The following is a 25039-nucleotide window of genomic DNA, read 5'->3' on the forward strand; positions in this document are numbered from 1 at the left end:
AGCAACAATGAGTTTGACACCCCTGCTCTATAATATATCAAAGTATCTGTAATGCAATGTCAAATGTCCCTTGTGTGGGAAAACAGCAATACGCATGCCTGACGATTGTTACTCTGCTGCAATTTGATTTGCTGTACAGTTGTTGTCATTGGCTCGCAGTTGGCAGAAGTTAGTAACTGCGGTCAACACGAATTATGTGGATTATCTTTTACAGCACACATTTCAAAGTCTGCCTTTTGAAGAAAAACTTTAGATTAAACACCTCATGGCCCACCAGGTGCGAAATATTGTTATAAAGCAACCTGACTGTAAAAAGAATACTATTTAACGTGGAGTAATTCTGCAGGAAGAAACGCCTCTTTCTGAATCGATTAGCTACCAAACAGGAAAGCAGCAGGACAACGCGGTATCATTGGAAGAGCTAAATTAGCTAGCCAACGCTACCCAAATGGACAACGCAAACGGTGAATGGAGGTGAACAAATACGAGCCCAGTTGGATTATCTATGTATTAAACTGTGTGGTAAATGTGAAATTACGTTCGAGCATTAAGGTAAATGTCAAATTGTGTAATTTGCGCCTGCCGATTGATGTGCCAATATGCTATCTGCCCCAAAACTCCACTGAACTAATCTAATGTTTACTCCTGATTTATCATATCAAATAGAATGCTGAAGTCAAACTAAGTATCAATTATATTGAAGATACATTCTTTTATCAGTTATCATGATCTCTTTGTCTGGAGTCTGATCATCACAGCGCATATCGTTGATTTATAAAAAGAAGCTATGTTATGGTTGCAATGTAGAACCTCTCTTGCACTGGCATAATGCTAGTTGTTCTTCTGTTAGCGTATGAAAGTTTGTTCGTCAGACTCACGTTGAAAATATGACAGATACTGACAAAGCAAAGTCACTGCAAGCCGTTTTAAAACGGTACGATACAAATGTTGAACTCCAGGTGGTTTATCGTTCAGATTTTGCCCAGGTAGTTTCCTGGCACCATTCCAGTCAGTCCGTTCCTCTCCACTGTCCACCAGCCGTCTTCTCCTCGTTCCAACACTCGGACCATGTCCCCTCTACTGACAGACAGTTCATCCTCTTCCTGACCAGTTGTTATGAACAAAGATGACAATTGTTGGTTACAAATGGGTGACACTAAGGAGCCTTTATCATCTCTTACCTGAATACATAGGCTACTCTACAATTGGAGTAATGGTACTGTAATGGTACAGTAATTGACACAACTTGGTTTCATGTCCAGTAACGTCATAGTATTGCAAATAATACAAAATAATGTGTTGTAGTAATCACCTGGGCAGTGTATTTATAAAGTACAATGTAGCTGTCTTCATCAGCTGAAACTGTGGCCAATGATGCTGCATGCTGGAGGCCTGGTAGGGGCGCATATCCTCCATCCTCCTCCTCAACTGAAGCCAGAGTGAAAGTAGGCGTTTGAAAATGCTAAATGTTAACTACTTTAGAGAAATACAACTTTATGTACACAACACATTGTGTGCAGCACATTGATATTTCACTAATTTAAAATGTGCAACTAAGTGATGTTTCTTCAATCACACATTTATTTTTGTTACAAAGCATGGTTTTATATTAGATTCACGTTATAAATAGGCCACAATTATCAGAACAATATGAACATTCAGGCTCCCTCATGTGGCTCAAAGGTGTACTGCATATATACGTCTTAAATAAAAGACAGATGGAAGAAATTATGCAAATCTCCTTATCTTAAGGTAACTTTTGTGGTTGTCTTTAAGCTCAAATTTAAGATCATGCAAGCTCAATTTTAAACTTCAATTCATATTCAAATAGATCCACCATATGAGCACACATGTTCAATACTCCCCTCAATGATCTAACAAGTGAATGCAATACTTACTCTCCCCAAAAGATGTCACTGTTGATTGTGAGTTTTGAAGACTGTCGGCACTGATGTTCACAGAACTTGTGAGAAGGGGATCAGAGAACCTGAATGATCCAGGTCAGCGTAGATATTTAGGATATACACAGAAGTGTTCAGATAAACAGACAATTAGGTCGCAATAACATCTGCATTTGATTCTTTCACATTGTTGAAAATAAGTTTTTTTTGTTGTTGTTTAAAATGGAGAAAGGTACCGAAGAAAGATGAACCAGGAGGAGACAGCATTGTCTTACTGCCATAACAACCTGGCAGTATTCATGTGTTATACCCTTAACCCTAAAGTTTGTACAGTAACAATGCTGTCTCCTCCTGATTCCTCCTCCGATGTGGATCGTGTCAGACCTCGTCATCACGTCTTCTTCTCCTACTGCGAAATGAGCTTGGCCATTGCTGTCCCGGGATCTCGCCGTCTGGTAGAAGCTCTCATACAATATGGGCTCTGTGTGGGGAAAAGAGAAACGGCTTCTTTGAGAAGTGAGGTCAGGTGTGGCTTCCTGTCTTTGTGTTCACTGAAAGAGAGAATTAGAAGTTGAGTAGCACTCTAAATCCAGTTCATTTGTGCACCTTCTTTCACTTCTCTCCTAAGTTTGTAGTTTTCTCTGAAGGGTAAAGGACAATCTACACGCTGAGTAGTCTCTTACCTGGAGGCCTCGTTCCTGTGCTTTTCATCCCTATGAAATAGTTGTTGTCTATGGTGATGTCACACTGTTCCAGTTGCTTCCTCACCTCCTCGATAAACTGAAAAAAAAGAGGCAATCCTTCGAATTGTACACTTCCTGTATAACATTTTTGTGGTTTGAGACTTTCATTTCAAATACAGTTATCCATGCAAAAAACAAATGAGAAGAAACTAAGCACGTATGAAAGGTGCTCTGCCAAAATCATCCACCAAATTTGTGACATGTGCTGTTGGTTCCTGCTTTCAACAGTCTACATATCTACAGCCACACTTGCATTGGGGCTGCACTAATCTGCATGCTAACCTCAGTATGCTAACATGCTCACAATGACAAAGCTGTTGTTTAGACGGTATAATGTAAACCATGTTCACCATCTTTGTTTAGCATGTTAGCATGTCAACATTTGCTAATAAGCACATCTTGGGACCATGAAGGTCTTCTAAAGTTCTCATTAAAACAAAGCGTTTAGGCCTCACCCCAAGCTGAACCCATGAGGGTTAAAGGGCAGTTCACCCCAAAATCAAAAAATCATTATTATCCTCTTACCTGTAGTGCTTTTTATCAATCTGCATTGCTTTGATGCGAATTGCCTAATTTTTTTAGATATCTACCATACAGATGTCTGCCTTCTCTTGAATAAAATATGACTATATGGCACTCAACTTGACTTGACTTGCTCAAAAGGCCAAATAAATACATTTGAAAACTGCAATTTAACTTTCCAGTAATCATGATCCTGTTACTAAAGATAATCCACAGAGCTTGAGCAGTTTAAAGTTGGAACTATTTCCTTTCAACCATAGCTGTTATATGAAACTGCGATGTAGATCCAAAATCTATATTGATAAATAGCACTACAGGTAAGAGGAAAAATATGTATTTTTGATTTTGGGTTTATATCCATTTAAATATATTTAACTAAAGAAAGTAAGCTCACCTCATCATCTTTGACACACTGCATGGAGAAATGGTTGCAGTGGTCCCAGAGAGAACACCTGAGCATGCTGATGCGATCTCCCTCCAGTTGCTGGAACACCTGAGAAACATACACTGCTGGTTTCTACTGTATCAAAGTTCATAACGCCGACTTAGAAAAACTTGATTCCTTTCTGTTCTGTACAGCATGTTATGCTGCATTAGTGCAAACCGGCAGTGTCATCTGAATGTATTAGGAATGACTGATGTGCCAATTGTGTAAATGTGAATTGAAAAAGCATAACGGATCTCAGCTTTGAAAAAGTACTTTGTGGTTGTCGGTTTGCAGTTCCATTTTTAGCGTGCTCAAGATCTGTATTTCCTCAGTGGTCAGTAGAAAGGTGCTGTGAGAGGAATCATGCTTGCAGATAAAGGGGACTTCGTGTGAGACATAGTCTGTGTGGTTAGACGCCCTCGTTCTGGTTTATGATGTGCATGTACTATAGGAATATAGTCCCCTGTACCTCGCAGGTGCTTTTGTGTGTTTCTTCCCAGTCCTGGCGAACACTCTCTTGCTGAACAATGTTGGTAAAGTACAGCTTCTCTGTGAGAGATTATTATAAATGGTCATAGTTAGAAATGAAACACAGCAACAAACACAAATGTATTAGAAAAATCATGTACAGTGCAACTTATTTTCTAAATTCATATAATCTGTGATGGCTTTATTGAACAATGTCATGAATACCGACATACACTTTACAGGTTATATATAGAAATTCTAGAGAGGAAACATGATTCTGGGTAATACCTGCTTCATTGGCAGCCTGTCTAGATTGCTTTGCCCTGTGACGCATCTGTGAAAAAAGTATTACACAGGAAGTGACATGCATGACAAGTGTGACAAGCTCTCATCACAAACTGGGGAGACTTCATCACATTAAAACATTATCATCATAACATTATCAGGCCAAAGCATGTTAGACCTGTTGAAAAGATGTCTGTAGCACCTTTCTTGAATATGCAAAAGTCTAAATATTATCAGAGTCATTTAGGGAAAATGCGAAAGATTGAATGTACTTTTAAGGAGATGACAGATGTAACAGCTGCTCATGAACATACTTAAGTTCCTCCTTGCTAGAGTTACAGAAAAGTCCCACCACCAAACTTGCAGTTTGGGGTGCAAAGACAAATATCTAAATGGAAGTCTGTATTTGAATTCCTTAAAACCTCCAACTGGTCTGACATTACTCTTATAGTGAGGTAACCAGTTTAGTTAATATACCTTTTCTGAGTTTTTGGATGCAACGGTTGTCTTCGCAGCCCCCTGTTCTGCCTCGTCCGCCTCTCTGCATCTCAGCTCATAATTCTTCTTAGACTGTAAGAGACAGAGACAGAAACCAGAGTTCCAAGAGCTTTGTAATGTTTGTTCTTTATTCCAATGATGAGCATAAATACAGCATGGCATCAAATCAGTGTCTCAACATCGACAAAAGAAGTCATGTTTGATTTCTGGATTAAATGCAAAATGTAATAATTTAAATTATATCAGCTTTGGCTGTTACTTACTTCCACGGTCCTCTTGTACACGGAAACCTTTTTCTTCTGAACCTTCTCCATGATGCTTTGGAACTATATGAGGAACGAGAATGTTCTTAAAAGATTTATTGTATTCATCTACTGTGTATTCTTTTGATACCCACAGTTACTAACATGCTGTAGAAACTTTATTATTTCTAACTTGATCTGAATGGAAATTCTGAAATAACTTGTTCAGCTTCCGGTAGGTTTAATAATGACTGGAATTTTGTTATCATAGTAGGAATTCTAGTGGTGCATGCATTACTTGGCGATTACTTAGCTTTGTAAATATTAATACATATTACCTATAAAGGAATTTAAATGATTTTAGGGATACGTACAATCTGCACTCGGGTAGAGAAGAATAGAGACAAGCTAATGAAAGCCATCAAACCTCACCTCTATATTTGTGTACAATAAGTCAGTTGCTAAACACAAATGGCCCAGTACCTTCTTCCTCTGCTCTTTCTGCCGTTCTCTGAATGTCTCAATCTTTTTCACCTCCTCTTTCAATATATCGGACAGCTGGATGTGAAAGTTACCAATGTTCTCGATTTCTGCAGCCAAAATGAATCAATTCTACGCATTATAGACACACAACAAAACAGTGGCAATATTTAGTACTTTGGTGTGATTTGTCCTTGGCTAGATAAACTTACGTGTTTTTAATAGTTCAAAGGATGCTCTCAAGGTGCTGGAAAAAACAAAGCACATTTAGGATCAGAAATAAATGAGAGAAAGCTCAGTACAAATTAAATGTCTGACAGCTTGTGACAGGACAGGAACAGGAAATCTGGCAACATATAATGACCCACTGTTGCTGCAGTCGGTTGCACAGACACACAGCCACTCTTTTCTTTCTTCTCTTTTTCTGTCTCATAGATACAGAGTTTAGCTTCCTTTCAAAATAATATATGACTCATAGACTCCTGACTGATGTTTCATATGTTGTGAGTCAGTTTCAATCAGCACTAAACTCATCATATTGTCATTTCAACAAAATAAATATGTGACCCTTTTTCTAATATGTCTTACTTATATACCAAGTGTACAGTATGTGTGTACAGTACATAATGTTTAGTTAAGTCAATGTATTTACCTGATCTCTGTGTGTCCTCCTGCTTTGCGAGCAATAGTCACCAGTTCCTTCCCATACTTCTCCTCTGCTACTGTCCTGTGAAGTATGAACACAGATGCATCACACTGGAGCCCAGAATTAGTTTTTTAGTGTTTACTTACAAAACTGAACAGTGTTTTTCTTGTCCGAACAAAAGAGATGCATTACGCTTCCCTGTAGTTTGTTGTGATATGCTACCATCATTTACCATCATTACTTTTATTATATTGGATTACATCTTGAGGTTTACCGCATATGACTGTAGTACTCTATTATCATTTGCTATATCCAGTATTTATGGTGGTGCTGAATATTTTTGCTGCACAGAGAAAAATTGACCAACGCACTCGACCTTTATTGTCAAAAAATGGACTGAATTGGTATGAGATGCAAAGCAGCGGTGGGACTAAAGGTGCGTTCACACCAAACGCGGCGCAAATTATTCGTGCCACGTTTGGTGTGAACGCACCTTAAAACTGAACACAGGTGTGACCGATTACATGCTCTGTTGTCTCATGATAATAAAATTTCAGTTACTGAGATACAGACTGACGTTACCTCATCTTTAAAAGCTCCTCCACATCTTTGCACATTTGCCTTCCATCTTGCAACCTCTGGATCACAGCGTCGTACCCTGCATGACAGGTGAAATTGGACCCCTGTATTTAGAAGACATAGAACAAGCTTAGAGAAATACTGCAATGAACAGCATTGCTCAACAACTGTTGCAATGTGTTCTTGAGTCAATCCTGGACTCACTTTGTGGTAAAAATGCAGAACTAACATTTTGCAAAAATAGTATGTATGACATGGCAACATTCTCAGTACTTCATGAAACTGCCCCTCAAAGAGTAGAGCAGATTGACAGTACGTAGATCGACACAGATGGACCTTGTGGCACAAAGTTTGAGGGTATTTATGAACTGTAAAACTCATCAGTACTGTCTTTGTTAGGTGATACAAAATTGCCAGAACTTAAGAATTCAAGAAAGATGTTTCTATTTTACAACATGTTAAATTTGACCTCTACACTCTAAATGGTGGCTAGTTTAAGTCTGCAGAATACTGGTAATCAAGGGGTTTTCTTTTGACGGTACCTTTGATTATCTGCAAAATGAATGAATTACATTTTAGTTTGCTCAAAATGTGAATTCTACATAAAATAATTTCCCATAAATGATTGCATGACTGCGACGACACCAATGAACATTCAGTTTTCAAGAACAAGGACAACTACAGCAAAGCACAAGAGCACAAAAACAGACTTACCCAGAAAGCGTCTTTAAACATCAAAGGTGCCATCTCGCTTGTTACTTCCATGAACTGAACACAGTTGCTTTCCTCAGTGTGAACTTCTTTTACTTCTTTCTCTCTCAAGTTAATCGCTCGACAACAACCTAAATAAAGTATTTGAAGGCCGAGTAAACTGTGTTCAAGCGGTGGGTGGCCTTAACTTCAGAGAGTCATTATGAAAGAGGAAGAGCTTCTGTCCCATGATGTCACTGACCACAGTCAGATCAGCCCATGTGTGCGACAGCATCTCTTTCACTATCATTTGGTGTACAAGGCTGAATGTCTAGTTTAAAGGTGTTGTAAGGTTTAGTCAAACACAACAGCCGATTGTTGTATCTACTTGGATAATATAGTCTGTATGTCTCTGTATTTGATGCAATCTGTTAGCTGAAGATGAACATTTTATTTGTGGTTTGGTTATTTAGTGACAAACAGTCATAGAGTGTGGTTTCAGTCTCAGCTTCAGATGGCTGGCAAGCACCAAGAGTGGCTGTGTTTTATAATACATATAACATCATTATTATGTTATATTATTCAGATTATTATCATACTTCATCAATATGTTGGCACTTCCATATAATAAATACATATCTCCAAAAGATGTGTTGTGACAGACACACATTTTCATCCGACTGTTGTCCTGCACATTCCTGTGATGAACACAAGGAGGAGACACAGACCTTTCTAGAAAATATCAAACAACCCTCTAAGTATTACTCGGGATCAAACCCTCCCGTGACAGAGTCGGTAGTTCTCAAATCTCCACGGGGGGGTTGGAGATAAAATCCCAAATCTGTCAATCCAGTTGAGATGAAAACAAATCTGTGCCTCAGGCATCTTTCCGGGAAGATATGGAGACACGTGAATGTGAACCTAGAAGCGTATTATTGATTTTCAAAGTGAGGAGAAGGACAGACAGTGGTGTCTCTCACCCGTCACTCAATGAAATGTGTGAAAATCTTTGGCTCTCTCACAAAGCTGGGGGATCATTCACACACCTAACGACATAAAGGTTGTCAAAGGGACAGTACTAATCAATACAGACAACTGAGAATAATGGACCGTCGTCTTTTGCTGTTATTTGTTTTAGATTTATGTGTTTTTAAAAAATATATAAAGCACTTTGAGGTGCAATACATATATTGCACCGGCCAGAGATATGTTTGATTTATTGACTGATTGGACAGACAGATGTTTTTTCGGATGATTTATTCAAGAGCTACAATGCTGTCCTGTGAAAACCATTTACCCACAAAACATACTGTTTTCATCAATTAATTAAAAACTGGTCAGTGTACCTTGTGACAATACATTTTTCAGATTATTCAATTGGTTTTTAAATGTTTTTTTACTGTAGGAAGTTTAGTTTCCTAGCCAGCTAGCCATCCATCCGGAGTGGCCATTTTGGGTGTAACAATTCAGTTTTCCCACTTGGAAACATTTGCCAGTTTAAGTTAGGATAATGCTCCCAGATCAAGGCTCCCAGCAAGTTTTCAAGTCGAGATGACTGAGTCGGTGGTGCTTGGCCTTCGCTGTGACCCCGTTTGAGGCCTCTAATGGAGGGACAAGCTCTGGGAATCAGCTGTGCTGCCAGGGCCTGAGCACACTATCACACACCAGGGTTTCAGCGTGCACTCACACACAAATACACTTAAGTTTCCTACCCCTCTCTCACTCGTTTTCTCTCTCTCTCTCCCTCACACTCCCTGGAGTGGCAGTTATTGAACTGTGACAAACGAGCTGTGTCAGACCAGCCCCCCTACCTGGGGGATTGGCTAAATGACCTTTCCATTACCCAACCACTGCTGTATTCCCCCTCTACAGATAGAGTTACATACACAGCCACAAAGCCCATTTGCTAGGACCAGTGTCAACGTCGCTGCCATTAGCCACTACATCTTTCTGTGCTTTCTCATTATAATTCTTTTTTATTTTTATTTTAATCCTGCAGATCAATTTATCTGCAAAAACATGCAGTATTTATATTTATTTTGTGTGCTTACATTCCTCTCGGAAGCGGCGCTCTGGACCATGTGAGCAAGGAAAGTGATAAATGTGATGCCAGAAGCAGCTTTTGTCCGGTTGCTTTGGTTTGTGCTTTAGTGTGGGTTATCTCTGGTGTGTGTGTGTGTGTGTGTGTGTGTGAGAGAGAGAGAGAGAGTGCCACTGGCCCGCAGAGTGTTTGACTTAACTGTTTTTCACACATTCTCCAACCTCCATACTTGCTAATCCCCTGTTGACCGCTGGCGCTAGCCTTGAATCTCGCCAGATACTTTAAGGAACGGGTCTGAGGAGAAGAATGAAAGGGGGATGAGAGGGGTGGAGTGGAAAGGTTAAAAGTGGATGAGGAGTTCATAGAGAGGGGGCGAGGATTGGCAAATAGGGTACAAGAGAAGAGGGATGAAGTGAGGAAGAGAATGCAGGATCAGGGGGAATGTGAAGGAGAGAGAAGGAAAAGTCAAAGAAAAGAGAGGCTCCGAACTGAACAGGACAGAGCGCAGTCTTTAGCTGACTGCTGCTGCTGCCTGTTGGATAGGAATGCAATGAAGTGAGTCCTTGGGAATTAGTGGGAACCTGTTAGGAAGCTGACAGATGGAGAGCTAATGATGTGTAGGCACAAGGGCAGGGCCTGTAGTTGCTAGTGAGACAATCTGTAGTGGCTGTCATAATACAGCTGAAAACCAACAGCTGAGGGAGGAGGAGGAGGAGAGGAAAGAGCAGAATCACGCTAACCCCAGAGAGCAAGCCGGGGGCCTCTCTAACGTTTGATCCTGGTCTGGCTTTGAATGAAACATTTATTAGCTGTCTTAATCCTCGGCATTACTGCTAAGAACTCCGATGTTAATCAATCTGATCCTCATGTTTCCGTTCTTCTGTTAGTCCGTTGATGTGATTCTCTGGATACTGGGATGAAGGCAGTATATGGGCACACATACACACGTCTAGCACACACGATTGTGTGGATTGTCCGTTGTATGAATAATTTAATCGGCATTGATCACATAATACGATCATGGCCATGTTTCTTTTTATTAGATGATCTCAAAATGCCCTTAGATGATTGCATGTAGGTGCACTTATATAAGTTTGGTGGAAAAAAATGATGTGGGGGAAAGGGGTTGTGTGTGTGTGTGCTTGTGTAAAAAGTGTGTGTTTGTGCATTTGAGTCAATATGTACCGGTGGTGACCCCTGTAAAAGGGATGCGTGCCACAGGCAATTCCCCCTTCGTCCTGCTCCTCTCTCCTTCCCCCGCATGGTCCCCTCAACAGACTGGCTTTTGGTGTTACACTAATTTGCCCAGCGGCCATTCTCTCCACTGGGACACACCCTGTCGTCCTCACCTGCCCCCATGTCCTCCCTTTTTCCTTGCTCTCTTTACTTACACCTCCTGACCATCGTCCTCCCCTCTCGGTTTTTTTCACTAACATACTCCACTTCTCACTGTGTCATCATCCTCCACTCTCCTCTCACCTTCTTCATACTCTCCTCTTCTTTCTCACTCCCTCTTTTCCTCTCACTCTTCTTCTCTCCAGCCTCCGCATGTTTCTAGTCTCTCATGACCTGGCCTTTTACCATCACATGCTGCTTATTTGAGTGTGTGCAAATGTGTGTACTTGTGCACCTGTGTGTGTGTGTGTGTGTGTGTGTGTGTGCTTTTGCACTATGCACTTGCATTGTTTGTCCACGTGTGTGTGTTGCAAAGGCCGAAAGGAAAGACTGCTAATTTGCTAAGTGGTTTCATTCATCTGACAGAAGACTGAGATTCTGCTTGGCTTCACTCCTCTGATCCAGGCCATAAGGGGAGTTGAAACCGGCCCAGATGCAGGCCAACGCGCGGCCACTTCATGCCATTCTTTGCTTTGTAGTTTCTTCTTCAAACAGTACAAATGGATTTTCTTTTAAGAGGGTGTCTATGCGTGTGTGCAGGTTTGGTTTATATTTGCTCAGTGGAAGATAATGGATTGTGTGTGTGTGTGTGTGTGTGTGTGTGTGTGTGTGTGTGTGTGGGAGTGTGTGCTTGCACATACTGACCTTTTGTTTGTTAGGTTCAAAGGGCTATAAAGTGGAAAGTGGCCTGTGATTTGACATACTGATAAAAGGTATCCGGTTTATTTTCTGTGATTCCGACAGTGTATATATTCCACCTGAAGGTGTCCGCTGCTATCTCATTCATGCAGACACAACGTTTAACTTGCCTACAAGATAATTCAGGATTTTTCAAATAAACTAAATTGTGACGCAGGTTTGACATTACTGTCCACAGCCATGAAACCACACCAGAAATAATAATCTTTGACTAATTAAAGTTTAATTATTTATTCAAACTACTAAATGTTTACAAAATGAGGCAGTACTTATTCTTTTTTTTAACTGAAAAAAATGCCAAGTCTTGATTTTCATGACTTGATCGAGTTTCAATGGGTTACTGAGGCTATTTAGTATTGAACTGTCCTTAAGTTGGTGGAGTAACAAGAGACGAAAGGAATGGTCAAAATCAGCATAGGCGGAGATATCCGGACTTTTAATCCTTAATATGAGTAAAAAAACATTTCCTATAATATGACTTGATAGTGTCTTTCAATGGACCCTGTTTGCACCCTAAATGCCCATTTCTTTCAAATCACACACCACGAGTTTGTGAGAAAGGCTTTTTTGTCAAAAAATTGAAGTCTCAAGCCCTTGTGGAGAAACTCTGATGACATCATCCGGGTTCTATTTTGAAACTTTGGAAAGCTCCCTCCAGAGCCACAAAAATCAGAAGAATTATGCACCTTTTCGTCATAGCATGTATAATTCATGTGTAAAATTTGCGGAGTGGCCCGTAGACTGTTTTTTGCTTTTCCTGCTGAAACACTTAATAATAATCCTGTGTCAGTTTTTTGTATTGCCACCCTGTACACTTAATACTATGAGAGTGGCATGTGTAAACTTGAACCCTGAGGACAATGCACATATGGACAGCAGGTGGGGCTGTCGAGTTTCTAAATTTGCTGTTTAAGTTTCTTGCCTCACAAGTCTCTCCATCCACATTCTTTAAGTTTTCTGTTCAGTTTCACAGTGAATGCTGAGGCCTTCTGAGGAAATCATCACTGGCTGCACCGCTGCTTGTTCCAACACAAACATGCAGCCTGTTAACACAGAGTCTAAACTGCTCACAGACAGTATTGTCAAACAACTGAGAAAAACCCCACAAAGGACACAGTCCATTTTTTATCCTTTATCAGACCGATCTCAGCAAAGCTCTGCATCACTGTTTAATTCACACCTGGAAGCTTCCCATTAAATGATTGTCTGTCAACGGTGTCTTTCACAATTAACCAAAAACCTTGGGGAAGTTGTTTGTGAACCATATTAGGAAATCACACTACATATACTTTTTTACAGCTTTTTTACCCTCTTTCAAACTTTCGAACATTTTTTTAATACATGGACATTAAATACTCACAATCCTATATGATTTAATATTTCAGGAGACCTCCTATGGTCTAGCTTCGTGGGGTTTATGCATTTTAATCAGTTTTCTGTATACAACAGTGAGAGATCCCAACTGCCTATATTTTTGACTTAATTACTTCTTGCATCAGCTGACGGCTGATAGAAGACAACTAAATTGAAGTTCAGTTCACAAACTTAATGCTGGAAATGGGCTGATGGTGCAATTAGTAATTTGATGCATACAGATGTAGGACTTGTAAAAGGGCTGCATGAGCGGCATTATGTGACAGTTTGTCTTTGATGTTGTGTCGCTATGTGCAGTGCAAGGTTGGTTGTTGGTGATCCATCAGCCATTTTATTGCCATGGTAAAACCGAGGACAGCACAGGCTGCATTTTACAGTATTAGAGTTGCCTCGGTTATCTAGCTGTTCTTTTCTTTACCTCTGGCTTATTGCCTTCTTTTGTCCAGCTTGTTAAGCTAGAGAAATATATAACTGAACAGCTAATTCATAATTAAATGTTTTGTGTAACAGGGATATACTTAATAATTTTGTATTGAGGTAACTAGAAAGAGTCATTCAGAATCACAATCAACTAAAGGATAACTATGTTGATTATGACTATCCATATCTTAACTTAATATACGCTAACATATTTCAAAATAACTAATTATTTTGTGAATCTCAGTGTATCTTTAATGGTCTTGGTGAGACTGTAAATGAGTATTTTTGGGTGTTTATAAACACACAGACACACACATTCACAAACATATTCACACATCCTCAACAAAAGACTTAAATGCCCCGAAGAATGATCCTGGCCTCCTGGCCCCCTGGCCTGTAACCAAAACTATTATATTTCCCTCCACCACCAACATTAATTATGTTCTGCCTCAACATCTACAACAATTCAGCAAATCAAAGCAATGGCTAAATGAGGAGGAACAAGCTCATATTATCATGTAGCCCAGTTGTACTAAATACGTGAATTACACACAAACTAATGAATCACAGCTCACACATGGGACTGAGACAACGTTTCTCACCACAAAGTCACACAGTATATGGGAGATTACCAAACTGCCTTTGTTTTAATTCCCCACAAACTCAGTGTGTCATCAAACTTTAATCTCACATGTGCCGTGGTACAACAGTAAGAAGAGATCAGATATTCAATATGTTTTGAAACGATCTCCATTTCCACGAGATGTATCAGTGTGAGCGTGGCTTCATCCAGGCGTTTGTTTATGCACGCAGGCAGGCAGGCCCAGGTATTGCAGTTACAGTGGTGTTGTGCTATGCGGTGGTGTGCATGATTATCGACCAGCGTGTCATGCAGGATAAGGCCCAGTGTGCCTCTGTTGACTGCTTTGCGGTCAGTACTGCTGGGAGCAGGATTGTGGTTAGCCTACAGACAGCCAAGGATGTGTAAGAAGATCAGCTGTGTGTGTGTGTGTGTGTGCGCGCAGGGTTTGTCTTCTACTACCGCTATGCCCTTTGTGTTTTCTTCATGCTTTGCATCTACTGCACATCATTTCTATCTTATTACTTCTCTAACCTCTGCCTTTACTTTGTTTCTCTGATTCTTCTTCAGCTATTGTTGTCTTCTCCGCCATTTACACACAGACACACACACACTAACACACATACGCTTTTACCGTTGAGCCTTTGGGAAGTGCCTTAGGCCTCAAACAAGCCACCAGTACTAATGGCCCTACTGAGTGCGTGAGGGGATGTACATCTGCCATAGCGCATACTTAATATGCAGCAAAATGTTTTCAACCAGTCACCTTGCTTGACTGACTTCAAAGACAAAATGTCTAATATGTGATACTTCTCCTTCTCCTTCTTTTACTTCGTATTGTTTGTGTTACTTATTTCCTTGTTGGTTTGGCCAAATTTCTCTTGCTTGTCTCTTGTCATGCTCACACACACACACACACGCACACACGCACACGATCGCCCTCTCACCGCAGTGGCCGCGGATGCGTGCAGGATTTGGGCCTCGTGGCAGGAGCTAATGGATGGCTTTCATAAATGGCGGGGGCTTTGCGCAGTGGAGGCAGAGACGCAATTTTTGCCATGCTCTGATTCTTCCCTGTCCCGATGATAGCACCGTCCCAGAGAGCTTCATCAATTCTTCATGGAGCCCAGCGCTAAACACAAACAATATCTGACGGAGCTTTGCCACAGGCATGCTCCGAGCACACCTCCATTTTCTCTGTCCCCTCTCAGTATGTGCTGTAAGCCTCAACAGTTTCAATACAGTTGTGGTGGAATGGGGACATCTCATTCGACATCAAGTCGATTGTTTGACGTGATGTATTTAACCGTGGCTGTGCCTGGTTCTTGTCGTAACACACTGAAACTATTGATTGTGGCTATGTAAGTGTTATTACACTTTTGTATGTTTTCAGCATGCATGAAAGTAGAAGCTCCACCGATCGGTTTAAAACTGAGTGTAGGCTATAGCTGCTTGCACTCACCTCTGGTATAAAGATGCTGAACCACTATGAACTTAATCCTAACTTAATTTACACAAAACCATGCCCACTGACGGAGCAAACAAATTAACATTTGAATTGAACAAACACCTTGCATGCACACAAATATTCATCCACGACTGATCGCAATTCTAAACTTATAGCCGTATGGTGGTGTAGTCCGCTTGTCTGTAGATACAAGCTATAGCAATACATCCTACAAAGCATGAGCTTGTTCATCTGCTATTCGGAATGAATCATAATTTGAATGGTGTCAAATTCTATTAACATCATTAACTTGATGATACAAAATGACAGATGTCCTCTCTGTTTTTAGTAACATCAGCACAAATGTCAGCATAAACTCAGTTATGCTTCTTCTTCTTGACGTTCAAGTCATGATTAATGAATTTGTTTGAATAACACCAAGACTCCTTCAATCCACAGCATGAATACCTAATTAGTTTGTATCAAACACTGTCTCCTTCCCTGTCTTGATTTATGTCACCTCATACATTATAAGACACGGAGCACGGACGCTGTTTTGCAAATAAACATTATTTGCATAATTTGGTGCCAAACACATGCATATTCTCAGATTATGGGAAAGTTTGTCTGCTCCCTTGCTCTGATGGGAAAATGTATTTTATGAAGACCACAGTTTTTACTGATTCTTGTAACAAACAGCGTCATGCCAGCAGTTGTCTCGTGGTGAAGGAAAAACATCAGTATTGATTTCAACTCATCTGTGGTTATATCACTCATCTGTCTCTGCTGTTGATGGCTGATGATGAGTGTGGTGAGATCAGATGTGTTGTTCATTAATTTTCTCGCATTTACCCAGTTGACTTGAGGGCTCTTGGTTACTCAGGCAGCGCTGTTCTTTTTAACAGAGTTCAATGGGATTTTATCATTTAAATTGTTATTGTTTTGTGTAGTTTAGCAGGGAACTGTGAACAACAGAGAGTAGAACTATTGCTGTTTGGCAGCCTCCTTAACGACCATTAAAAAACGTTGCCAGAGTAAAAAACATTGCATATTATATTGTCTTGTGCTCTGTAGCTGCCCCAGTGAAGAGTACTTGAATGTTTAACTCAAGTAAAAGTTTGTTTAAAAATGTACTTCAATAAAAGCAACAAGTAGGTCAATTAGTAAATGTTATTGTGTTACTTGAATGAGGCTCTACCGCCACATCAGGGATTAACAGTCTCAAACTGAAGAAAGTCCTCACACACCTCACTAAAAGCTGAAGATCCTCAGTGAATGCGGGATCCACCATTAGCATCTTGGCATGTAGCATGTCAGCCAGACCCAGCGTGCCCCTACTGTACAGGCCATGAACATTGTAGGTGTGTCACTTATCGTGCTTGCCGGGTGGTGCATTAAACCAGCCATTAATAAAGATAGACGAACATTTTTTTGTACTGGGGTACAATAATGCTAATTATAAAGACACCCTATACATTATATTATATTTGATCGCATTGTGCATATTTTGCACAAGTGCTAGCCCCCGGCCCGTGAAGGCAAACATTATAGCCCAATCATCTTCATGGGGCTTTTCAAGTCCATATTTATAACGTATCATTTAATATAATTTCTGGAGTGCACTATGTCACTTTTCTGGACATGGAGCTCTGGCCACACCTGCAGCTTCTTCTCTGCGGCAGCTGCTGATTTATCTTCTTTCTTTTGTTCCCTTCGCACATAGTTTATCACAACTTTTTCATGTGGCTTTTGTTTTTCTGAATGCGACTTGAAATGTAGCAAAATACTATACTAAGTAAAGTAAAAGTAAATTCAAATATTTGGCAAAATCCAAAAAAAAAGAAGGCCACAAAAAATGACTTTGTCACAGTAACAAGAGTAAATGTAGTTACCTCCACTCATGCATGGCCCCCAACCTTTCTCAGCATGGCTCTTCATTCATTACCTGATGGGTGCTAACTGACACTGCCCTCTTCCCACTGTCAACCAGCATCCATGATAAGGAGCTGTGGTGGCTCGGACATCCTTCACCAGTCGACTTGTCATTAACTAAAAGCATTGTGGAGCTTTACTCCCAATTACCACTCCCCTCACTGCTCACATAAATCACACATTGTCGTCTTTCATGAGCTGCAGTCTTGTCTGATTTTCTCTCTCTCTCTCTCTCTCTCTCTCTCTCTCTCTCTCTCTCTCTCTCTCCAGCGTTGCCCATTCACCCACTCCACTGTCTTTCTTTGCCCCACAGAGTTTATTTCTTTTGACCAGCATGCTCTGTGGATGTCAGTGTACTGCCATTATGAGAAGTAGTTACTTTACCTCCCAACCTGTCCTGCTTTATATTGAGTGCAAACGGTGGTTAGATTGCAGGAGGTTTAGGCCAGAGCAACAATAGAGACCTCATCGTTTAAGCTGTTATGATCTTTTAATGGTCTTCCATTACTGTATCGTTGTCCTAAAAGCCAGCAATCACTGCGACGTGGCTTTCTTTGATATCGCTTTCATTAAAAGGAGGCCAGGATCATTTGTCGGGGCATTTAAGTCTTTTGTTGAGGATGTGTGAATATGTTTGTGTGTGTTTGTGTGTTTATAAAGGAGACTAGCTGAGGTGCAGTGTATTTTTATCTGGATCATCGATCTGTTTCAACCTCCCCTCCTCTGCTCCTGGGTGTAGAAGCCTTGACCTTCAGTGTGGGAGGTATCAATGAGCCATGTGACCTCCACACTGGGCCACTGCTGCTACACCATTCTGTCACACTCACTACTACTACACACACAGAGTAACACACACCTGCTTCCACATGCAAAAATGTACTATCAAAGCGAATCATGGATAAGAATAACTGAAAAATTGCAGGAAAGTTAAATGAAAGATGTAAAGTTCCAGCTCCACTCGAGCTGTCAGACCACACCAGATTCCAATTGCTGCATGATGCAAAAAAAGTCTCTCTCTCTTTTCACACAAACACATCCTCCCCCCACACACACACACACACACACACACAGACACAGACAGGGTCAGAGTCTGGAAACACAAGATTTCTGTTGTCTTTGTTTGTCGTCAGCGCCTTCTCAGGCGGTTGAGGTTTCGTCTTCTCCGGAATCAGTCGAGCGCTGCAAGGGGGTCCGCCTGTGCTGTGTATCAGCGTGTGAGTGTGAATGTGTGTGTGTGTGTATGTGTGCGTGTGGAGGAGGAGGTGGAGGACTCAGTAGCTGCAGGGCCCTGTATTGATGTCCGCTGCCTCCCCCCTGAGGCACAGCTCTGTGGGATAGTGTGTCAGTAGGACAAAGGCATGGCGCCATCCGTCCTGCTCTACGGGCCAGTAACTAGAATTAATTACAACCAATCGAATCCGCTGCAGCCAATTGGTGAACTAATTGGTAATTTCAGCTGCCTATCTGGTCATGGACTGGGATTTAGCTGTGACCACTGGTGCTGGAGCCCTCAGACTGACTTTTGTTCGCTGTAGCTGTGCCAAAAGACAGTAAACCCTTTGGCAGAGCTGTGTTGTTACAGGGTTACTGAAATTACTGTAAAACTGCCCCAGTGGTCCCAGTGTTTCACAAGTTCAATTTTCTTACATTAACAGGCCACAAAAACAATTTTGGCAATGCGTCAAACCAAATACTTAATTTGAGAATTGTGACACTGACAACATTGATTGCCGGTGATTAAAACGTTTAATCTAGGATATGCATGAAACTAACTAGTTCATACAACGTGTCGCCCAAACAAGGGCAAACCTGCTTGTATTTGTTTTAAATCACCACAGCTGAGGATGGGGCTAAGGATGCCATCAGAGAGATGGGGTGAGATGCAGTAGTAGCTTAAACGGTCATAATAAAACGTGACAGAAGTGTTTGTGTAAAGGACCCTGCTTATATCTCACCGCTGTCAGATTGTCTGCCTGTTTGGAAAAGGTAGAACAAAAAATTCCCTCACTCTATCTTTATCACTTGCATTCAGAGATATTTAATGACGTTAACAATGTTTTGGTACATAGACCTTCATCAGGTTACTTCATTACCTGCACCTGTTGACCTACTGGTGTGCAAAAGTGTGCTGTCTTTATGTTTTGGAACATTTTTTAAATTTGTAGACGTAATTCCAACCTTGGAAAGGTGATGTGTGTGGGTGTTGCGACACTGTTCGATCATCTGACAAAAATATTTCAGTTGCAACATAGTGAACTGACATACTGAAGTGAGAATTTTTGTAAAATTGGGTGAACTCAACCTTGTAAAAGTGTTCCAGACCCCTTGGAGTCACATCTTATTTGAACAGAAAACACTGGTCAGGACATGCCCCACTGGCCCTTGTCTGCTCCAGCTGCTTGTTGCTTGCGTTGTAGAAGTGGTGGATGTGAGGTTCAGGTTACGCACCGCTCTGACGTGGCCTGGTGATTGGGAACACGGTAGAGCCACTCACCCCACTATTCCCCTCCAGACATTCCCCTCAAATAGGCCCATTAGCTGGGACCGATGCCTCTATTCTTCCAGCCCATTCAAGGATACCCTCTTCCTTTCAGTATTTCTATGGCCTCAGTAATACTACTGCTATGGAATCATGGGAGATTAGGTGGGTAGCACAAGCAGTCATTTCTTGAGTGACCGTTTTGCCCGCTTGTGGTCCCCCCCCCCCCCGATGATGCTGCTATCACTCCAGTGTCATCCAAAAGTCCTCAAAAAGGACAGTTGTCTGTGTTTCAGCGAGCCGTCAACATGTCTGGCTCTTGCCGTTTGGGAGGAAGTGCATGAGGGACGATGAAAGGCATGTCAAGGTGCCAGGTTTCTGGAGGAACATCAATCTCCCAATTAGGCTTGAAATAACCTGGCCTGACCTGACACTTCCTGTCGGCCTGAGTGCGAGAGAGAGAAAGAGAGAGGAGTGGGAGGACAGGAGGGCAGAGGGAAAGTGTGAGAGACTGAAAATGAAACCGAATGAGGATTAGACAGAGGCTCAGGACCCGTGAGTGAAATAGTGGATGTGTGTCACGCATACAAGTGTACAGTCAGCGCCCATATGTCTCAGAAAGAATGTCTCAGGTCGTTTGTTGCTTACACAGTGAAATTTTGACATGTGAGTATCGGTAGCTGTGGAAGTCAAAGGATATTTCTAGTATGTTTCAACCTAGGTTTTATAATTGTATTTTGGCAATCAGACTTTTTGTGTTGGTAGGGATGGCTCCACTTTGCTGCAGTCCCGCCAAAGATAGTGTTTGAACATGTTGCGGCATGCTTTAGAGCTGTATTATGTTACTAATATTTGAAAAAGATGTCAGATGAGCCGTATCGTTGTTTTTTTAAACAAAATAAATAACACGTACATTTATGAACGTAGAATATGAAAACACTGGTTTAATCACATTTAGTTTTTCTCCAAAAGTCTGTCTCTGCTTTAATGCGTGACAACTGTAGTTCCAGTAAAATAATATACTTCCCTATAGTGTCTTTCAAATCCTACTGTGTCCAAATCAGAACATTGAACTTGGTGGGGGATTCAAAAACCATAATCCTCTGGATTGTTCCAAACTCCCAGTATGTATGGCTCACAGGGAGAGTCATCCCTGGCCGATATTCTGTCCTTTTTCACTACAGTTAATAATGCCGTATGCTCAAATCTGTGGCGGACCTGACAATAATCTTCAAACGAAGCAAATGGAGTGCTGCAACCACAACCAACTTCTTTGTTATGTGTAAACGTGTGATCTGAAAAAACACTGTAACATGTGATGTCTTAGTTAAGGCCATTGTTTTACAACAGTTAAAAACACCATGCTTGGCTTGAAAAACCCATAGAGCAGTAGTTCACCAGTTCACTTGTTCACCACAATTTCCTGATGGCACCAGGATAATGCAACATGAAATGATGTTTTGGCTTAAGATTTCTGTCAGGGAGCAATTCCAGAAAGAAGCTGTGGCGCTCATCACGAGAAATATCACTGCTTCTCCTGAAAAAAATATACTCCATGCAGGTCATCAAGAGCAGCAGTAGTTCACAATGCTTATTCCCCTCTGGAATGAGATCACCTGTCATCAAGTTGTGAAGTTAAACGGGTCATATTTCCCTTACTAGTATCTATTTTATATCTGTTTTCTGTGAAAACTTCTGCTTCAAACAACTGTATTTATTCTAGTGTCTCGCTGAAAAACTACATTTTACAAGATTACATTAGAGAACACATTGTGATGATGTTATAATTTGCTTTCGCCCAATAATAATTTTTACTAAGCAGACCATGAACGCATCATAATGTAACTGAATGTAACCTTCGTATGCTAGCTGTTAGCACTGGTGCTGCCAACTTGACTAGCTCTCCTCGACTTCAACACAGATTTGTTGTCCACAATGTTGCATTATCAGGGACAGGTGACCAGAAAGCATTAATGCTGTTCCCCCAATAATATATTTTTACTGAGTAACAGCCAATAGGGATCGGCAGTAACAATATGATGGTTAAACTTTGTAATTAATCCGCGGCTCACATGCGTGCAGAACCGTGAGGGCGGATGCGTACAGATCACGGATCAACTAACGGCCTTTTACACCACTGAAGTGCATACACGCATAAATACACACACACCTCTGTAACTTGTATCATATGGTCAATGGGCTAAGCAGTATTTCAAGGAAATTCACCAGTTTATTGTCTTAAACAGAATGACCAGTACACCCATAAATTGATTAAGGCATCAAAGTGCCGGCTGTTAAGTAGGTTCCCCCTTCCCCAATTTGTGCTTTTAGCACAGACTGAATATTGATTGGCTAACTAGTGATTTGCATGAGTTCTGGCCTTTCTGTCCCCCATAAGGGTAATAACTTAGTTTACTGATTTAGAAATGTATTTTACATGACCTGGTTTTTAGTATTACAAAGATTACCGTTGGGGAGAGGTAGTAACGGGGAGGTCCCCTCACCATCGCTGTAACTAGTGCTGCCTCTCAGGAAAGCTTTCCATTGATGAAGTCTCATTCTCAACTGTCCTTCAAAGGGAAAATCCACCTTTGAACCACCTATTTTTTAGTCTCTTTGATCTTTGGGTGTCAATCTTGAGATGTGGACTTAACTCTTTCCCACAGTTAGAAACCAGGTAGCCGAAATCAGCCAGATCATGAACCCCTTCTTGATTTACAGTGCTCAGCAATGCAAAACGGTGACCTGACCTACAGTAAATTTCATTAACTTAGTGTCCACAGAAATGTCAAGGAGGTTTTTACTGAGATCACAGGTTACAGTTTCTTGTTTCTTGGAAGTTTTCTTCACAAATCAAAAGCTTCTCTCTCCAGCATAACGCATGAATTTAGTTTTAGGGTGGATTTTCTTGAGCCCCGAGTAGCAGTGAGATCAAGAGTTTCCACCTATTAAGTTAACACTGCTGATCTGTGCAGGATAAACAGGAATTGCAAACCAGATTAGAGGCACATTCCCTTCTCAGATGCCCAGTCTGTGCTGTTAGGATCTCCCAGTTAGGCCAGTGGAGCAGGATGGATGATCAATGGCTTGCCTGAAAATCATTTGTTTAATCTGATTTGTAGGGATTTTCTCTCCTTCAGCAACGGAAACGGTGGACGAGCTGGGAGAGAAAAGCTGTGGTGGGAGTCTGCTGAAACATTGGTTCAATATGGACATTATCCTGAAACCTGACACAGGAAATAGATATTGATCATGATGACCATTTACTCACTCTGTGGCTGCGCGTGGGGCAAAGCAAGACCAAGAAGATTCTTTGTCATATTGAGATAGCAGAGCTGCCTTTTAGTCTTGTTGCAGACAATTGTGTGTGTGTGAGTGTGTGTGTGTGTGTGTGTTCTTTGAATGATAAGCCAGGTGATATTTCTAATTTACAACAACCCGCAAGAAAAGACCATAAACCAGCAATGAATTGATCGTACTAACAAGTATTGTCTGTGTATCTAAAGCCTCGCTTATCTGCACAAATGCACTATTCCCTCAGTTTTGGTTTGCTAAAAGTGCAGCTGTTTTGGGAAATTCTGTTACGTTTTAATAGTGAAAGAACATTACTGTAACTTGTTTTCATAGATTTACATTTTAAGTAGGAATGACTTTGCTTGGGGCTGAGAACCAGACATGACGGGGATGCCTTTTATGGAATTAGTTAATAATAACAGAAAAATATTATCCAGGGCCTTATCCTTTAAAATGAGATTATGCCATTCATGATTAATGTAAAAGTAAAACTGTGGACAAAATGACAGATATTTAGCAAATATCAACAGCCATTTCCAAACTCATCATTTTGAGACGAGGCCCATCTACCAGGACAGCACATATGTTTCTACTACATGCCATCAGCAGAAGATGCAGCTTTATCCTCTTCTTCTCTGAGCTACTTGCGTATCTCCTCTCCTCTGGTTTTTACATAATTCATATCCCAGAAATCTGTTTTGCCAGACACTAAAGCGTGGGCTTTCAACTTCTGTTAGTGTCTGCATTTTTCTATATCAGGCTACTGAAGCTACCTGTGATGTTGAAAAATTAATCGAAGGGGCCAAATGCACCAACTAGTCGCGCGTGAGGAAAGGACAAGCTAATGCTATTTCAGAATAGTCAAGTTAGCCACGATAACCGCCGAACGCTCTTCTTGGGTAATATTTCATACGGGCTCTGCTCTCAACTTCATCATACATCTGCCTCCATGAATCCATCACATTCTCTCTCTGTATTGTAGCTGCGACACTCTGTGTGGTTTACCTCCTATTCTTGATTGAGCATTTGTGCAGATCCACAAACACACAGTCACACAAACACATGTCAGTGGTATTATTCACACATAGACAAACAAGATGTACACAGTGATGATATACAAAAAGATAAAGGCAGGGAGTGCAAGAGGATTTTCTCAGTTAATGCTGTTAAACTTTTAGACATATTGAGTTGAAATGGGTGATGTGTGAGTAGGGACAATACGAATGAGTGTGTGTGTGTGTATGTGTGAGAGAGAGAGAGAGAGAGAGCAAGAGAGAGAGAGAGAGAGAGAGAGAGAGAGAGAGAGAGAGGGAGAGGGGAGTATGATATCAACAGAATAAATCAATACAGAATGAGGAAGGAGAAAAAGTGTGTTTGTCCTGTTTGGGTTGTTCATTAGGCTCATGTCTCCTATTGAAAGCTGAGACTATCACACAGTGTGTGTTGTGCAGAATGTGTGGTCTGAAGGATGGTATGGTACTTGAGAAATCTGGGTAGGGGTTTCCCAGGACATTTAAGTGTAGAAATGATCTGATGATGGAGAAAAAAAAATCTGTGCTGAGATCGAAACAAGACTAAGAGTCTTTAGCCATGCTAGTGGCTATGTGAGGCTGCTCTTGAAACTATTATGCTGATAATGCTAGCATGTCGATGTTTCATAGTTAAACTTTTATGTGTTAGCATGCTAACATTTGCTAATTAGCACTAGATACAAAGTGCTGAGGCTGATGAGAATCTCATTAGATTTGCAGGTATTTAGTCATTAACCACATTTGACAAAATTAAATCTTGACCTGATGTTGGTCGTAGACGAAAGGTCAAGGGATCAAACTTATTACAATTCATCCATGAATGTGTATACCAAATTGAATATCCATTTGTCAAAAGTTGTTGAGCT

The 25039-nt window shown here is 41.0% G+C and overlaps 1 protein-coding gene across 2 annotated transcripts; it reads right to left on the reverse strand.

Annotated features, from left to right (window-relative positions):
• Positions 1-7600, reverse strand: LOC306698933 (proline-serine-threonine phosphatase-interacting protein 1-like). Of its 2 annotated transcripts, none has more exons than XM_079163434.1 (15): positions 7506-7600; positions 6795-6870; positions 6219-6293; positions 5779-5813; positions 5570-5676; positions 5108-5170; positions 4824-4916; positions 4350-4395; positions 4063-4142; positions 3561-3659; positions 2585-2681; positions 2286-2382; positions 1899-1987; positions 1313-1428; positions 1-1103 (listed from the first exon to the last, which is right to left on the reverse strand). In XM_079163434.1, exons 2-15 carry the CDS (start codon positions 6827-6829, stop codon positions 972-974), a joined length of 1164 nt encoding a protein of 387 aa, XP_079019560.1. In that variant the 5' UTR covers positions 6830-6870; positions 7506-7600; the 3' UTR covers positions 1-971. The 2 variants fall into 2 exon arrangements, with proteins under 2 accessions (XP_079019560.1, XP_079019559.1); XM_079163433.1 differs by having other exon boundaries at positions 6795-6895; positions 7506-7588.
• Between the last annotated feature and the right edge of the window lie 17439 nt (positions 7601-25039).

Source organism: Pholis gunnellus, assembly GCF_910591455.1.
Source record: "Pholis gunnellus genome assembly, chromosome: 1".
In the NCBI taxonomy this organism is placed as follows: domain Eukaryota; kingdom Metazoa; phylum Chordata; class Actinopteri; order Perciformes; family Pholidae; genus Pholis; species Pholis gunnellus.

Coding starts and splice junctions, on each gene's coding strand:
- LOC306698933 (XM_079163433.1), bottom strand. CDS start 7,556: ATGGAAGTAACAAGCGAGATGGCACCTTTGATGTTTAAAGACGCTTTC. Junction 6,896..7,505: donor TGTTTAAAGACGCTTTCTGG/GTAAGTCTGTTT, acceptor TTCTAAATACAG/GGGTCCAATTTCACCTGTCA. Junction 6,294..6,794: donor GAGGAGCTTTTAAAGATGAG/GTAACGTCAGTC, acceptor CATACTTCACAG/GACAGTAGCAGAGGAGAAGT.